Source organism: Rattus rattus, chromosome 15 (assembly GCF_011064425.1).
Source record: "Rattus rattus isolate New Zealand chromosome 15, Rrattus_CSIRO_v1, whole genome shotgun sequence".
NCBI classification, from domain to species: domain Eukaryota; kingdom Metazoa; phylum Chordata; class Mammalia; order Rodentia; family Muridae; genus Rattus; species Rattus rattus.
The window spans coordinates 63,854,786-63,872,996 of NC_046168.1; the positions used below are offsets into that span (position 1 = coordinate 63,854,786).

Consider the following 18,211-nt stretch of genomic DNA (forward strand, 5'->3'; position numbering starts at 1 on the left):
TTTGTAGTGCCATGTTGTTGGTCATGAAGTTCCTTCATTTGTGCTTGTCTTGAAATGTCCTTCTTTGTCATTTCAAAATGTAAGGTGGCGGGGTATGGCTCAGCATTAGCTGCCACAGGGTACATATGGAGGTCAGAGGTCAACTCCTCCCACCTTACATGGGCTCCTGGGACTAAATTCATCAGGTTTCATAGCAAGTGTTTTAAACCACTGAGCCATCTCTCCAGCACCCTATATCTAATTCTTAATGATATTCTTTCCTCTGCACTTTTAATAATACTTTTGAAATACCATATCTGAAGGACAGTGACAGAAGGTGTCCTTTAAGACATTTATTTCTCATGATCTGCTGTCAGTAAGTCTTCCAAGTGACAGTGGCAAACCAAAAGCCAGGGTGTTCCAGAGAAGCTAGCACAAGGGGTTACTCTGTCTGGGAAGGAATGGCTAAAAGATCTGCGTTCTAAAACTGTTTGGGAATTCCAGGTCAGCATGTGTCTTCTCATACAGTAACAAATGAGCACATATAAAATAATACAAATGATAATAGTTTAAAAATCGGAAATTAGGAGAGTAAAGAAAAGTCTGTACTATTTGATATTCAGGGAATGGGGAAAAAGTAATATCTTATAGTAGCGAGTATTAGAGAAGAAAGCAATAAGAATCCTTGACTAAAGAGTGTAGATTGCAGAGGCACTGTGGAGAGCAGTTTGACAATACCTAGGGAAGCTGAAGGACTGTGCAGTCTACCACTTACCAGTGCATCTGCATCTGTCTGTAGACTGTGTATCCTGGGAAAACTTTTGAAGAGATGTTCCAGAAATTATCCACAAGGGTGTTTATTGCAGTATTGGGTAGGACTGTGTACAATTTGAAAAACTGTTAATGAACATGGAGGTAACCTGGAGTGTGCTCATCAAAGGCAAGGCTCCACAGAACCAAAATGCTGATGTAGTGAACCTTGCATATGTAGTGATGGGAGGAAGAAGAAAGGGGAATAAAAACAGCCATGTAAAAGTTTGAAACCAGGCTGGAGTGAATGTAGATGCCATTCAGGGTTAGCCCAAAGGCAAGAGCTGTCTTAGCCTCTGGGAGTGCAGTTCCAAGGGGTGGGCATCCCCTGTGTGGATGCTGAGAACCGAATCCAGGTCCTGTGGGACCTCTACCTCATTTTGATAAAGGGTCTCAACCCTATAGTATGGTAGTTCTGGTTGACTTCTGTAGAGACTGGGCTGGCTCTGCCTCCCAAGTGCTGGGATCACCATGCCCAGCCTGTCATATGTCTTTTAAAAAATGAGAATAAAATAAAATCTCAAATATTTTTTTATAATCTTATGTTTAAATATTTGCCTTTTTAGCAACCTTTTTTTTTTTTTTTTTTTTTTTGGTTCTTTTTTTCGGAGCTGGGGACCGAACCCAGGGCCTTGTGCTTCCTTGGTAAGCGCTCTACCACTGAGCTAAATCCCCAGCCCCTAATATTTGCCTTTTTAACATTCTAGGTGGACAGACTAGAAGTTGTCAACAAACGTTTTGTTCGTGTGACCTTTACTCCAGGAAAAACTCCAGTTGATGGGGTAAGTAATTTTATAAATTGACATGAGTTAGTGGTAAATTAAGCTTTCTCAGGTTTAGACAAGAAAACATCCCTGGCATTGCATTAGCTGCGTATTGGGGACAGTGGGGTCTGCGAGCGCAGGCGGATGCTCACTGACAGCTGGCGTGTGCATTGCTGACACATGGAGAGGCTTCAGTGTTGGGCTGGTGTTGGTCGTTATTGTAGTTTCACACCTAGAACACAGTGAGGAGGACCTCAGTGTTCAGCATTCCAGAATAATTTCCGATTCTTGAACATGGAAAAACATTTGCTCAGTTGGGCAAAGCATTAACTTTTGAATCCCATGTGTTTTGAGGTGGATTCTTTCAAGCCAATTTCGGAGTCTTTCTGCTTATTTTCCTTCAACCTTTTTGTGGTAGCCGTTTGTTTTCCCAGTTTTTATTTGTGTATTTTTGAAACAGGGTCTTACTCTGTGACCGGGCTACCTGTGGACTCACAGAAGTCTCCATGCTTCAGCCCCTACAGAGCACAGACATAAACCATCACACTGGGCTTTGCTCTTCTCATGTGATCTGTGTTTCTCCTCCACCTAGTTTGGACTCTGTAGAGACAGCAGAAGTGTCAGATGAGCAGGGGAGGTAATGCATAGGGGAGGGAGACTCAGGTAATGTCAGCCCTTCCCTGGTCTGACCCTACTCCCAGTTCTTGGGTGTCCTGCCACCCTACTGTCTCTGCCAGGCCAGACTTCCCACTGTGGCCTGTTCTCTAACCATTTTCTAGCCACACCAGGCACCTGCTTTGGGAGATTACCCTCCCTAATTGTCTGTTTCCACCCTGTTAGTACTGTCCTGTGGGACTATCTTTGATAATGGAGAAGGACAACTTTGATAATGGAGAAACCTCATTTCTAGGACTAACATTCACAAATGTTTACATCTAAAATTGATAGCATTGTGTTATTTTTATTTCTCCATTATGCCACAGTAAAGGTTTCTATCTCAAGCTTGTTGGCTTTGTTTGTTTGTTTGTTTTGTGGTATTGGGGATTGAACCTAATCGCCTCATAGATACTTTTATCTCATAGCAAGTCCCTAGCCCTAAATCTTAAGATCATAGTCTGTCTGGTGTACGCACTGTAATCCTAATGCTTGAATTAGGACTTCAGAGTCATTCTTGGTTGCACTGAGGCTTTTCCCCATCACTGTCCTTAACTAGGAGAAGATTTTCTGTAGCATTTCCATGGTGTCAGTATTTTATGTCATCTAGAATTAAAGTATATAAGATACGGTATTCAGATACTGTTCCATTTCAGAGAAGGGACTTGTGTATCTCACATCTTTGTTTGAGGTTTTCTTAGGATTTGGAATCATTTCCCTATGCATCTTGGGGAGGGGGGTATCACTATTTTTGTGTTTCTTGTGTCTCTTCCATATTCTTCCAGGACCTCAGGAAGTCTCCAGTCCTAGGTATTAGAAGGGTAATGCCCAGCATAGCATTTCTGGTACTCTCTACTAGCCAGGTTTTGATTATTCCTGATCCCACTTCTTAGGAACATTCTCAGGGTGAAATGAGTTGATGTACCCATCAGGGCTTAGAGCAGTGTGTGCACGGCTGCCTTAACCTGTTCCTGCTGTGTCAGACTGGGTTTTACTGTGGAAATAGGCCTGTGGGAAGTGCACAAGAAGGAAAGAGTACTCGTTTACCTGCTTTCAAGTAGGTTTTTAAATGCTTTTCTCTTTTAACGATTTGTGGTTTTTTATATTTTATTTTTATTGTGTGTGCTAGTGTTTTGCCTGCATCTGTCTGTGCGCTATGTTCATGCAGTGAGTGTGGAGGCCAGAAGAGGGCGCTAGGTCTTGTGGAGCTGGAGTTAGGAGCTGTTAGTCGATATGTGGGTGCTGGGAATTGAAGCTGGGTCTTCTAAAGAGCAGCCAGTGCTTCTAACCGCTGAGCATCCTCTCGTGTCAGTGTTGTTCTGAGTTTATAATTTTTAAGCCAGTGAGGAAGATGGCTAAGGATTGCCACATGTTCTCAGCAAATTAAACAGTCACCATGTCTTTGCAGCCAGACTTTTATTATTGTTGAAGTCTTTGGGGATTCTGAAAAATTCTTAGCAGGTTAAATGCTTTAGAAAAATCAAAATTCTGTTTGTTCTTCATTCTTAGGATATTTGTTTTTCTGTTTTTATAGCAATACGTCTGGTTTAATATTGGCAGTGTTGACACATTTGAGCGGAATCTGGAGACTTTGCAGCAAGAATTGGGCATAGAAGGGGAGAACCGGGTGCCTGTGGTTTACATTGCTGAAAGCGATGGGTAAGAAATCGTTTAAAATACATGATTTGTGCCAGATAGGGTGCATATACCTATAATCCTGGCACTTGGGAGCCTGAAGCAAGAATATTGCCATGAGTTTGAGGTCAGCCCTGGGTACATAGAAAGACCTTGTCTCAAAAAGCTGGAAAAACAAACAATAAGAAGACAGATTTGAGTACCATTTACTATGCTGTGGATGGTTCGCTGTCCCTTGTCATTAAGTGACAGGGTTATAAATTTAAAGTCTCTTTAATTTTTAAGGTTTATTTTTTCATGTATTTTATGTAAGTGAATGCTTTGTGTATACACCTGCACACGAGAAGAAGGCATCAGGTCGCATTGTAAGTGGTTGTAAACCACCACCATGTGGCTGCTGGGAGTTGAACTCAGGACATTGGAAGAGCAGCCAGTGCTCTAAATTGCTGAGTCATCTCTCCGTTAAAGTCTTAAGCAGGCCTTGCTCTTTTTAGCTATATTGAAAAATAAATCATTAGTAGTTTAGTCTTTGCACATGACTACTGTCTTTTCTACATGGTTATGTTCTCTCGGTTAAGCAGGATTTAGTTACAGTCCAGTGTGCTGTCCTTGTATAAGTTTTGCATGAACAGCCCCATGTGAAGGAGTAGCATCCTACCCTTAGCTGTTGTTTACCTTTCTAGTTGACAGCCTTTCAGGATTTAAGACAGTTTTCAGTGCTGGGCAGTGGTGGCGCACACCTTTAATCCCCGCTCTCAGGAGGAAGAGGCAAGTGAATCTCTAGGAGTTCGAGGCCAGCCTGGTGTACAGAGCTTGCCAGGACAGCCAGGGCTACACAGACAGACCCTGTGTTGAAAAACCAGAAAAAAAAAGAAAAGAAAAGAAAAGAAAAAAAGAAAGAAAATTTCCCAGACTAGAGAGGTGGCCCAGTGAATGAGAGCACTGGTTGCTCTTCCAGAGGACCTTTGATTCAATTCCCAGCAACCACTCGGTGGCTCACAGCCCCCAGTAATTCTCATCCTGGGAGATCCAGTGCCTACTTGAGTCTCTATAAACACAAGGCATGCACACGGTGCACAGATATCTATGCAGATAAAACATTCCTACATTAAAAAAAATTTTTATCTTTCTTCAGAACTACTTCTCCTAGGGTTTATCTGAATAACTCCACTTATAATTTGGGCAGATACTCCTGTATGTTGAGGATATATGGGCTGGGGAATGAATAGTAGGCTGTTCATCTGTTGTGGTGTGCATACGTGTAATCCCAGTGCTGGGTCCTTTTCATTGAATGCAGAAACTGTCCTGCTATGAGACAGGCAGGTCTATAGTGTATCATTTTTCACTGTGTGTGAGAACAAAACCAGCTAGTGTGTTAATTGCACTGTTGGTGTCACTCATAACTAGAGACTTCTGGAATTGGGCCCTGGCGACTCATCTCCCTCTAGTATGATGCCTCCCAGCTGATGGGATGCTTTTGCATGAGATCTTAAGGTGGTTGCCCAAGTTGATAAGCTGTTATGGGTGTAATAGGCTAGAATTTCACAAGCTGGATAACCCTTATGTGGTACGCCTGGGGCCTGAACTGTTTCAGGTTTTGGAATGTCTACATAGACTTTGCTGATTGAGCATTCCTCGTTCAAAACTTGAAATTCAGATATCTCCAAAATTCTAAATTTTGTAAACGTCTGTTGGCACTGAAAAGTACAGGTTCTCTGGTATCTCAGATCCATGTTTTTTAGGTTAGGCGTATTCATAGACAGTTGCATTTCATTCTTTCATAAACTTGTTTTGTAGTGCAGGTTATTTCCCCCTGAGTCTTTAACAGTGTTTAAAAATGTATAAACATTTAGTAAGTTTGTACTCGAAAGTTAGGTTGAATAACAGTCACTCAGTCAAAAGACAGATTCTTCCCCGGGCTCTGAGGCGTCTTTGCAGGCACCATGCTGGAGACGTTCTGCTGAAAGGTTCTGCTGAAAGAGTGTCAAGCCAGAGCGGCCTGTGCAGCTTCATGCACGGAGGTTAAACATTGTATGCGTTACTTTCTACACCAGCATGCTGTCTGACGAAGGCTTTTCTGGAGGTCGAGGCCTCCTCATAAGAGAACCGGAGTCTGAGGCTAACACCGGGATTATGCTCAGCGTCTAAGTGAGTAACTGGAAAGAAAAGAAACTTGGAGACAATAGTAGTAGCCAGCAGGCCTGTGCGTACTGAGGCAGGAACAAGACACTGAGAGCCTGTGTGTTCACACACTCACTGTGTGTTACTTGTTATTGTTTTAGAGATATAAACATGCCAAGATTCTCCCGTGCCTCAGATAAATTATTAGATTATTTTAAACTACTAGATTTTTGGAACTTGTCAATGTTTGCCCTGATATCTGAAGCATAGGAAACTTACCAGCTGAACTGTTGTGTGTTGTCTCTCTAGCTCCTTCCTGCTGAGCATGTTGCCCACGGTACTCATTATTGCTTTTCTACTCTACACCATAAGAAGAGGGCCCGCTGGCATTGGTCGGACCGGTCGGGGAATGGGTGGACTCTTCAGTGTTGGGGAAACGACAGCCAAGGTCTTAAAGGATGAGATAGATGTGAAGTTTAAAGATGTGGCTGGCTGTGAGGAGGCCAAGCTAGAAATAATGGAATTTGTGAATTTCTTGAAAAATCCAAAGCAGTATCAAGACCTAGGAGCAAAAATCCCAAAGGTAAAAAGATACTTGGAGAGGACTAAGTTCAAGGTGTATGTCTATCAAGATGTCACCTATGGCCTATTCAATTAAATTTTCATTCTTCTTTCCAGATTTTGTTTCTGTCTGATTCAGTTCTGTAGCCTGTTTTCTATATCTCATTTATAAATGTTGTGTATTCCTACAAGTGTTTTTCTCCCTCCGAAGCCTTCTTTGATTGGGCTTTGTTCTCCCTCCATCTGATTTAGACACCTCCCTTCCTGTGGCAGCTATACCACCTGGTAGCATATTCATACTGCAGGGCTCCAGTCTCATCTTCCACAGAGTGATAGGCCATCTGCTCGGACCTGAGACTGATGGTCTTGGCACAGTGTGTGTTGAAGAAGAGACAATGCTAATATTCACTTCTAACACATATATCTCATAGCTGCTGTGTTAATGCTGTGCCTATATTGTGTTAGCCCTACAGCCCTTGGCTAGGCATAAAGTAGCAACTTCCCGTTTGTCAAGTAGCTTGCTTATAGGTGGAGGTCCTGTTGATGGACCTAGGATGTGTGCTAGCTCACCGAGTACTTTATCACTGAGCGGTGGGTACTCCAGCCCTCTTTACATAGTCTCATTAAGTTATCTGAGCTGGCCTTGAGCTCTTCCTATGGCCGGGTAGGCCTTGAATTTACTGTCCTCTTGCACCAGCCTTCCAGGGAGTTGGGGTTATAGATCTAGGCCATAAGGCCATCTGGGATTAGCTAGTAAGTAACTGGATAAAATACTTCATCTTCATCAATAAAGTTTACTTTAAGAAATGCTTAGGCTCTGGAAAGATGGCTCAGCAGTTATGCTCAGGCCTTTGCTGTTCTTTGAGGGAGCTGGAGTTTGGTTCCTAGTACCCGTGTCCGGTGGCTCACAAACACCACTCTAGTTCCAGGAAGTCTAATGGCCTCTTCTGGCCTCTGTAGGCACTTGCATACATGTACACACACATACACTAAGTACAGGTAAATATTTTGTAAAAGAAATGTTGTTGTTTGGAGGTATAGCTCTTGTTGCCCTGGACTGGGTATATAGACCAGGCTGGTGTCAGACTCAGATCCGCCTTGAAGGCGCGCTCCACCACATCTGGGCTGATGAAAGCTCTGTAAAGCCAATTGTTCTTGTGATTTCATGTCTTACCTGTATGAATTAAAAATTCATGTTCCTGATAAAAATAATTTACTTAGTAAAAGATTTACATAATGCCTAGGCAGATGGAAATAAACAAACTTTAAAAAGTATTTGAGTGTTGTATTACAACCTCGAAAAATGCATTTTTGACCATATTATTCATCTCTCCACACACAGTATTTGGAAATAAGAGTCGTATGTATATTTATAACAGTAATAGAAAGTAAACAGTGAATTCACACAGGTATTGGGTCCTTTTCTGTTGCTGCGATAGACAAGACAGTTTATAAAAGAGTTTATTTGGGCTCATGATTCTAGGGCCTAGAAGCCGATGATGGTGGAAGGAGTGGGAAGCTGAGGGCGCACATTTTGAATCACAGTCACAAAGCACAGCATGAACTAGGGTTGATGCAGGTCTTTTTTTTTGAGACAGGGTTTCTATGTCGCCCTGGCTGTCCTGGATCTCACTCTGTAGACTAGGCTGGCCTCAAACTCAGAGGTCTGTCTGCCTCTGCCAACCTAACATTGGGATTAAAGGTGTGAACTACCATTCCCAGCAATGTTACAGACCTTTAAACTTTCAAAGAACACCTGCAGGGCGTACTTTCTTCTTTGAGGCCATACCCCCTTACCCTTCCCAAATAGTACCATAGCTGGGGACAAAGTTTTCAAATATCCAAGACTGGGGAGGACATTTCTCATTGAAACTACCACAATACAGTTAGGCTTTAAGGTAGATGTGCATCTGTGCTAAGAAGTTCCTGACTTGTACATTTTCATGGACGTAAAAGTCAGTGGTTGTGTTTATACAGTTTCAAAAACCAGTTTTACCTGTAAAAAGCAAAAGAATTTTATAAATTGGGAGTGTGGTATTTATATTTCTTTATTATTTAAACAGCAGTTTATTAGAACCTAGCTGAAGTTTCTTTTTATACCATTAGGTTGAAAGTTTTAAAAACAAACACAACCATTACCACAAAACCCAACCATTAAAAAAAAAAAAAAACAGCCCCCAAACCTTGGAGTGTTGCGGATGCTTGTAAGTGCTGTACGTGCTTGTACATGCTTGTACATGCTGTTCGTGCTGTACGTGCTAGCCAAATCAGCACCAAGCTACTGCACAGCTCAGCACCAACGGTCTGGATAAGAGGAATGTGTGAGACTTCACAACACATTGTTACCATAGTATTTAGAAATAGAATTGTCTCTAACAATCCCTTTCTTAACCTTACTGCTGTAAAGACATTCTGCTATAATGTAAGTATTTCATTTATCAGTAGGATTTAGAAACAGAGGTACCCTTTGGAATTGTTAGGAATGTTCAGTGTACGTTTTCAAAATTCTGATTCCATGTACTCTTTCATTTCTGTGTCTGAAGGGTGCCATTCTCACTGGTCCCCCAGGTACTGGGAAGACACTGCTAGCTAAGGCCACAGCTGGAGAAGCCAATGTCCCCTTCATCACTGTCAGCGGATCTGAGTTTCTGGAGATGTTTGTCGGTGTTGGTCCAGCCAGGGTAAGTCTTGTTTTGCCCCTGGGTGGCTGGTGAGGATGACCATTTCTTGAGTTCCCAGAGGGACCCCTCACTGGTAATGCCCTCATTCGGTCTTCAGCTACACTAGCAGGGCTGTGCAACTCCCATCTACCTCCCCCTGCCCCAGCCAGTCTTGTAGTCCTTCTCAAGATAATTCTGATGGATAGATTTCAGTAAACGGCTTTACTTTGTGTGTAGTGGCTCTTGAGGCATGTTGGGTAATTGACTCGCTGTCCTAGAGTGTACAATTAAATGGGTTTTAGATCTGTGCAACTGTTAGAACAGCTAACTCATTTTAGTCATGATAAAAAAAATGCCCAGGTCCTTCAGTCTTCTCTTTCTCCCATCCCTAAGCAGAGACTAACATCTATAGATTTCATATTTTCAGACATTTCAAATAAATGTGTGATCTGTTCTGTTTTGAGCTTTTTTTTTTTTAATGTGCTTTGCTGTTTTGCCTCAGTAGATATCTATGTCAGATCTCTTTGAACTGGAGTTACAGGGGAGGGGAAGGGGGAAGAGGAAGAGAAGGAGGAATTGTTTTAGGTCTAAGGCAAACTATGTGATCTGCCACGTGGGTGCTGGGAATTGAACCTGGGTCCTCTGGAAGAAGACCTCTACGTCGTCATGTGGACCTTGCTTTGTGTTTTGAGACAGGGCCTTGCTGTGTAGCCCTGGCTAGCCTTGTGTTAGCTTTGTAGCTCTGCTTGGCTTGAACTCACAGCAGTGTTTTTGCCTCAGCCTCCCAAAGGATAGGCTCATAGATGTACACCGTTACGTGCCTGTGGACATGCCTGTGCTATGGTGTGCATGCGGAAGTCAGACGGCAGCTTTGTGGAGTCCGTTTTCATTCTGCTTGAGATAGTTTTTCTTGTTTGTACTGCCTGTGTAGGCTTGCACTTCCTGCCTCTGCCTCCCATTTCACTAGAGGAGTGCTGGATTTGCCCCTGTATCTGCCTTTTTACATGGGGTTTGGGATTAGCAGCTTCAAGGTGTTAGGCTGGTGTGGCAAGTGCTTTTATAACTGTTGAGCTGTCTCCCTGGCCTCGCCTCCTGGTTCTTCTTTTATTAATTTATTTATTGATGCTTTGTTAATTGAGTGGTCAAAAGTTTCATTTGGCTACTAATTCCTCGTTATATAATTGGTTTATGAACACTTTTTTCTTTGAGACTTGCTGTGTAAACTAGACTGGCCTCAGATTCACAGTGATCCATCTGCTACTGCCTGTGAGTGCTGGAATTAGAGGCATTAGCCACCAATCTTCAGCAAAAAGTCATTAAATTGTTCTTTTAAGATTTATTTATGTATACAGCATTCTGCCTGCATGTATACCTGCAGGCCAGAAGAGGGCACCAGATCTCATTGTAGATGGTTATGTACCATCATATGGTTGCTGGGAATTGAACTTAAGGACTTCTGGAAGAGCAAATAGTCCTCTTCACCTCTGAGCCATCTCTCCAGCCAATCATTGAATTCTTAACCTAATGGATTATAATTTTAGGCAATGGAGAGGTCTTTTGTATTAAATCACAAAAATCTGCTTCCTGTGTTCTGGGATAAAAGATGTAAGTTACCATGCTCAGCACACCCTGAAGCAAGGACTTGTTTACTTGTTTGTTTATTTGTTTGTTTTTAAAGATTTTTTTTAAAGGTTTATTTATTTATTTCATGTGTGTGAGAACATTCTCTCTGTCTTCAGACACACCAGAAGAGGGCATCAGATCCCATTACAGGTGGTTGTGAGCCACCATGTGGTTGCTGGGAATTGAACTCAGGACCTCTGGAAGAGGAGTCAGTGCTCTTAACCTCTGAACCATCTCTCCAGCCCTAAAAAAGATTTCTTTTTTTTTTTCCTTTTTTCGGAGCTGGGGACCAAACCCAGGGCCTTGCGCTTGGTAGGCAAGTGCTCTACCACTGAGCTAAATCCCCAACCCCTAAAAAAGATTTCTTAAGGTGTGTGTGTGTGCGTGTGTGTAAGTAGGGGCAGGAGGAATAAGAATGTATTGTGTTGGGGAGGAGAGAGAAGGAGGAAGAATATGTATGTGTCTGAAAGGAAAGGGGAGATTGACCTATGGACAAGGCAGTGTGGCTCGCTCGCTCTTTCTCTCTTTCTCTCTTTCTTTCTTTCTCTCTTCCTTCCTTCCTTCCTTCCTTTCTTTCTTTCTTTCTTTCTTTCTTTTTCTTTTTTTCTCTCTTTCTTTCTTTTAGTTTTTTGAGACTAGGTTTCTCTGTGTAGCCTTGGATATCCTGGAACTCATTCTATCTGCCAGGCTGACCTTAAACTCAGAGGCACCTGCCTCTGCCTCCTGTGCGTGGGATTAAGGGCATGTGCCACCACTGCCTGGCTCCTAACATATACATATACATACATACATATACACATACACACACATATATACATATATATATACATATACATATACATATACATCCAACTCTCATAGCATTATTGTTGAAAATACCATTTCCCCTACTGAATGGTCTTGCACTGTCAACCACAGATATATGCATTTTTTGCTAGACTCTCAGTTCTCTTGCTGATCTGCACATCTGTTCCTTAACTAGCACCATGCTCTGATTACCTGTAAGGTAAAATGGGCCAGTTGAAGCTAGACTAAAATACACATAGGCAGCTTTACTGCCATGAGGAGGGAGAAAGAGAGAAAGGGAAGAGAGAGAAAGAGCTCTCACAGAGAGAGAAGAGAGAAGGAGAGAGAGGGAGAGAAGGAGAGAGAAAACCATAATGACTGGAATGTATAGGGAAGAGCCTCTGGGGGAAGGGCAGCCCATCCCCTAGTCTGGAAAGTTCAAGGTTGGGGGCAGGATATTGCCAGCTAGGGACTGCAGGATGCTGAGAGAAACCTGAGGCCAGATCTGCCTTGGAATGTAAAATATGCACTGAAATCCTTTGCCCTAGGGTCTGAAACCAAACAATTACTATAGTTCTGTAAAGTTTGAAATCAGAAGGTATGGGGATAGTTTAATTTTAAAGAGATATTTTTAATGTATTTTACCTGTGTCAAAAATGTTAACCTAAATTAAAAAAAAAAAAAAGCTGTCAGTGTGCGAGGTGGTGTCACAGCACTCTGCAAACACGCTGACAGAGATAGCTTTTAATCTGTAGGAAAGTGTGTTATCTGGTAGCGAGTATACTGTGGGGATCGGGGATCTTAGTGTCAGTGATGGTCACAGTTAATGGAGTAGGTGGATTATTATGGATTTGCAGGACAGATATTCCCTAGAAGAACAGAAGATGGAGTCAGGTGATAGGTGACATACCACTAACCCTTACATGCACAGGGGTGTTGAAGAAGGGAGGTGTGTGAATGGTGCTGGACCTGTAGGTGGGGAGGCGAAAGGGGATGAAGCCTTGGTCATATGAGGTGCTTGGGCTGCACGTGGTGAATTGGTCTGGCAGGTGGGAGTAGGCAGGATGGACAGCTTTTGGCTGACTTTACTGAAGGCCAGTGGTGGTGCTGGCCTTGAGTGGGTCCAGCAATCATGTGCATGTGTATATCCACAACGGGAAGAGTGCCCAGCAGGCATCAGGAGTGTGGAGGATCTTAGCAAGGAGGGTGGGGCCTTCCACATGGCAGGAATAAGACTTTGCAGTAGAATTCTGAAACTTTCCTACAAATTAAAAGCTATATCTTCTTTTTTTGTTTTTTGTTTGTTTGTTTGTTTTTTTATTAACTTGAGTATTTCTTATATACATTTCGAGTGTTATTCACTTTCCCGGTTTCCGGGCAAACATCCCCCTCCCCCCTCCCCTTCCTTATGGGTGTAAGCTATATCTTCTTGTTTGGAAAGTAACACCACCTTGCCCTTTCATAACATTTTTTTTTTTTCCATTTAAGTCAACATAGGTTAAAATTTTTAAAAAGGAGGAGCAGTAGTAGTAGGGCATAGGGTAGACCCCACTTGAGAGCTTTGCAAGGGTGCCAAGTTCCAGTTAAGGCCAGGAGCTGAAGGATTGGGCTTGAGGGCAAGAGGTCTTTTGATCACAGCTCTGAGGCTGGGGTTGGGAGTTCACAAGCAGGGATGAGTTGGAATGAAAATCTAGAATCTAGGCTGGGAAAGGACATGAATCTGAGCATGGGAAACTGGACTGTGCACTTGCCAGGGCTGATGGTGAGGCCCAGGGCTATTTCCCTTTCTATGTTTCCAAGTTATAGCCTTAAGGGGAGCAGCTAGCTGCAGCAGTGGCCTCTGTTGTGAGTTGTGGGTAAGAACCGCATTGCCAGTTCTGTTGGTGAGCTGGTGGGTGTGGAAATTGAGCTCTGTGTGAAGCCTGTTAAGAGCCTTGGTTGTTAATAGCTGTCCTGGGCATGAAGTGTGAGCATGGAAGAAGCTAACTGACTAGCTCAGGGTCAGAGGAGAGGCCAACTACAGTGTATCTGCAGGGCGACTTGCACAGTACTGAGTATGCTATAAAAACAGCCGGTGTGGTCAGCATAGTAATTTATGGATTATAGGAATGATATTGACCCATCTTATGTCAGCTGCTTAATACTCTCATTTCCTGCTCCTTTACTCCTCATAACTTTTTAAATTATGTTTTCATTTATTTTTGTGTGTAGGCAAGTGTGTTCCACAGCATATAGATAAGTGGAAGAGGACACCTCCAGGAAGTCAGTTCTCTTTCCACTGGGTGGGTCCAGGGGGTCTAACTTGGGTCGGCAAGCTCAGTGGCAGGCACCTTTACTCACTGAGTCATCTCACCAGCTTTACTACTTATAACTGAAACAATATCTGGATATGTAATGTGAGTCACAGAAAGACTAGGGTTTACTAGTCTTTAGGGAGGGAGCAGGGTTTTATAGTGTAGCCCAGGCTACCCTCCCTTTTTCAGTCCTCCTCCCCCAGCCTCCTGAGTGCAGCAAGGACAGGTGTGTGCCACCGTGCCCTGTTTTGAGGTTAGCTTTGCTGAACTAGTAACATCGATCAACAGAGTAACTCAGATTTCTTTCTGTCAAGGTCCGAGACTTATTTGCCCTTGCCCGGAAGAATGCTCCTTGCATTCTCTTCATTGACGAGATTGATGCCGTGGGAAGGAAGCGTGGTAGAGGCAACTTTGGAGGGCAGAGTGAGCAGGAGAACACCCTCAATCAGCTGCTCGTGGAGATGGACGGTGAGCGGTCGCCCATCTGTGTCAAACTGAGCTCTAGTCTCACATCTCTGAATGAGAATTTGAACTGTGACAAACTTTAAAGAGTAAAAGAACATTGAGTCATTAGAGATGAGAGTCTAATGACAGCAGCTGCTGCTCCGCCAGGGGATGACCCTGCATGGCAGCTGCCTGAAGAGAAATGTACAAGTGCTTTGGCTCACAACCATCTGCAACTCCAGTTCAAGGGGTCCACCTCCTCTTTTGGTCTCCACAGACACACACACCTGATGCACATACATCCATGCATCTAACGTTATTCTACACCAGTCCCTTAGCTCGCATTTGCCTCAGTATTGGCGATAAGATGATGCTGACTAAGAAAACTGGTGAAGTAATCATCAACCAGGAGCTAATGTCTGTCTCGTCCTCAGAGTTGAAGGTGGTTCTGGAACATGAAAACTGAAGCACAGTAAAGTGTGAATTTGGCAGATGTTGACCACAGGTGCTTTTTGACCTCTGTGGGTTTGCATTTAAGTTGAAAATACCCTAAGTCCAAAATACAGTGAGTATCTCTGGTGCACAGAGCTTCTATTGAGCAGCACAGCACTCTGTGGAGTGTCCTAAGGGTGGTGCGGCTAACTGGAAGCTGCAGCTCCTTGCTGCCACCTGCATAGTTAGAGAGGATCAAGCCAGACTGCTGGTCCTGGGAAGAAGCAGATTCAGAATCTGAAGTACAGCCTTAACCACTTTCACCCCATCTTTCAGGTTAAAAAATCCGAAGGTAGGAGCTACCTGTACTTCTTAACCCAGAAAGTAGCAGTCTTTCCATGCTGGGCAGCCTGTCTGTCAGTTAAAGACACAATTTCTAGGGCTGCATCCTCCTGCTGGGAGGTGTGTGAATGCTTGCTTCTGTTTACAGAAAGGGAAGGCACAGTGCCAGGCATCACACTGGCTTAGATGAGGAAGCAGACACAGTATCCGTGTGTGTGAGGGTGGAGACCTCGCCCATCCTCTGACAGTCAGTTTACCCTCCAAGCTCTTGAGTTCAAATCAGAGTGCCACACTGGGGTACCACCCAGGAATGCTCTAGTGCCTGTGGGCAAGGGGCAAGGTTGGGGGAAGGGTATGAACATTTGAGAATGGCTAATAAAATTGAGCCGTTTGATGGTGGGAGAGACAGCGTAATGGTTAAGAAAGAGTAGGTACAGCTGCTACCGAGGACCCCAATTTTGTTTTCAGCAACCTAAGTTGTTTGTACCTTAGAACTGTCTGTAACTTGGGCAGCTCATAAGTGCCTGTAACTCCAGCCTCTGCACTCTAAATGTCTCTAAGTCACATGCAGATACACACATGTAGTAAAAATAATAACAATCTGAAAACAAAGGAAGTATTGTGGGCATAGGGCACAGCACTTGGGAGGCAGGGCTAAGAGACTCACCACAAGTTGGGTCCACGCGGTAAGTTCTAGGCCAGTCCAGAACACAGAGTGGCCTCTGTGTGTCTCTTTTCTTTTACTTGTTTATTGACTCATGATTGGTTAGCTGATTGATTCATCATGGTATGAACTCATGTTATCACCACTATTTAGCCAGTTTTTGACCACTCAAAGTGGGTTTCTTGTCCTGAATATTCTTTTCCCCCTATTTATTTATTTATTTATTTATCTATCTATCTATTTATTTATTCACTTTGCATCCTGATTGTAGTTCCTTCTTCAGCCCACCTACTACTCTCTGTATCTTTACAAGGAAAAAATGATTTAAAAATAAGAAAATTGATTGTTAAAACTGCCATGTAAGGAAAGTGCTGGAGAGAGAATGAGTGGTGGGTGTTAGTGTAGTTATAGAGGAGTAATTTCTAGTCTCTAACAGCAGGGACCACAGTTGTAGTTACCAGGCAGGGCTCTCTAGAGGAGCAGAACTGAGGGAGAGAGACACAGAGAGAACACACACACACACGGAGTTTATTAGAGTGAGTAACTTACAGGCTGTGATCCAGCTAGCCCAGCCAGGGATGTCTGCCAATGGATGTCCAAGAGTCCAGTAGTTGTTCATTCAGTCCATGAGGCTGGGTGCCTTGGCTGGTCTTTAGGATAGGCTAATGCCAGTGAAGGAATGGACTGGATGTGTAGACTACCAGTAGAAGGTGTGGTTCGGATTAAAGGTGGATCTTCCCACCTCAAATGATCTAATCCCTCAGGGGTGTAGCCAGCCATTGAATTTTAGTTAGCTCCAGATGAAGTTAAGCTGACAACCAAGAATAGCTAGCACAGCAGTGGACAATTGTTTACCTTTCAGAATAGCTAGCAGAGGGCATTTTCCCTGTTCCCAGCACAAGTGCCAATAATCACCCATTGTCTCTCATGCTGAAGTGTCTCTTGTGCCTCATTTACAGGCAAACGTGTGTGTTAGTAAGTAGGCATTTCTGAAAATAGGAATAATATTGGCCAAAACTTTAATATGTGATTTTTATGTCTAAGAACAAGGTGACAAGTGAGAAAAATAATTCAAGGTTTTGGCTTAAAAAGTGCTAAGTAAGAGTCGGGGTGGGGCAGCAGCGGCAAAAAAAGAGAGAGAGAGAGAGAGAGAGAGAGAGAGAGAGAGAGAGAGAGAGAGTGAGTGTCTAGAGAGACAGGTCCGAGCACCAGCTGCTCTTCCGCAGGGTTTGGTTTGGTCCTCGGCACGCACATGACAGCTCACTATAATCTGTCTCCAGTCCCAGGGGGTCAGATGCCCTCCTCGGGCCGACAAAGCACCTACCTGTGCACATGAGACTTTCAAACGTTTTAGCTGAGAACAGAAAACAGCGTCTACAGCTATGGCTCTGATGCCCTGCCACCGCCAGCCAGTCTTGTTTTCGGCCTTCGTTGTTTGGTTCTGACTCTGCGTTTCCATTACCCCTGCTTTAGGCTTCAACACCACCACCAACGTGGTCATCCTGGCAGGCACAAATCGACCAGACATCCTCGATCCAGCTCTGCTGAGACCAGGCCGCTTTGACAGGCAGATCTTCATTGGTGAGATGGTAGTCACTGGGTTCAGTAGATCACTTTTGTGGTAGAGCTGTGTCTCACTGTGACCCTTTTCCCCTTAAATATAATTCTAAAGGACCCCCAGACATAAAAGGACGGGCTTCAATCTTCAAAGTTCACCTTCGACCATTGAAACTAGACAGTGCCTTGGAAAAAGATAAATTGGCCAGAAAACTGGCGTCCTTGACTCCAGGGTTTTCAGGTGAGTGGAAATTGCTGCTGTTCTCACTGTATTTCAGTCACTGGTAAGGCCAGGTCATGGTAGTTCCCTTCACTTGGGGCCCCCATCACTTGTTTTTACCTTTTAGTTATGGGAAACGTCAGAGATGCAATAATTAGAGGATGCAGTAGATTGAACGCCGAGCACATTAGCAGCTTTGGGAGAGCAGGTGGCACTTAACATCTGGGCCCCATCCTCTGCCTGCATAGTGCATTATCATCAGCTCCTGATAGAGGCAGACATCACTTTATCCAAACGTCTTTAGGATCTGCTCCCAGCTGTCTTTCAACAGTTATTTGAGTACATAGCATGTTGTAATGCCCACCACTACCAAGTGTGCATGTGGGTTTAGTGTACTGACATTGTAGTGCAGCCATCACTATAATTTAACTTGGAAACACCATATCGCTCTGAGAGGAATCTGTCAGCAGCCCTTCCTTCCACCTCCAGCCTGGACAGCAGAAATCTCCTTCCAGTCTTTGTGTATATTTGGGAGTAAGGGAGGCACATGTGCATTCTGTGGCAAATGTGTGGCCGTTAGAGGACAAAGTTGTCAGGTCACTTTCTCCTACCTTTACCTGTGTTCTCAGCTTGAACTCAGGTCATCAGGATTGCACTGGAAGCAC

At 43.7% G+C, this 18,211-nt stretch overlaps 1 protein-coding gene across 1 annotated transcript in view; it reads left to right on the top strand.

The window, feature by feature from the left end:
• The window catches only part of Afg3l2 (AFG3 like matrix AAA peptidase subunit 2), a 44,061-nt gene that overhangs the window by 12,547 nt on the left and 13,303 nt on the right, over nucleotides 1-18,211 (top strand). Inside the window, exons 6-12 of the mRNA XM_032886220.1 lie at nucleotides 1,497-1,571; nucleotides 3,742-3,866; nucleotides 6,273-6,546; nucleotides 9,068-9,205; nucleotides 14,202-14,355; nucleotides 17,243-17,350; nucleotides 17,442-17,567. Coding sequence (XP_032742111.1) covers nucleotides 1,497-1,571; nucleotides 3,742-3,866; nucleotides 6,273-6,546; nucleotides 9,068-9,205; nucleotides 14,202-14,355; nucleotides 17,243-17,350; nucleotides 17,442-17,567 — 1,000 coding nt within the window. The remainder of the gene's footprint in view (nucleotides 1-1,496; nucleotides 1,572-3,741; nucleotides 3,867-6,272; nucleotides 6,547-9,067; nucleotides 9,206-14,201; nucleotides 14,356-17,242; nucleotides 17,351-17,441; nucleotides 17,568-18,211) is intronic.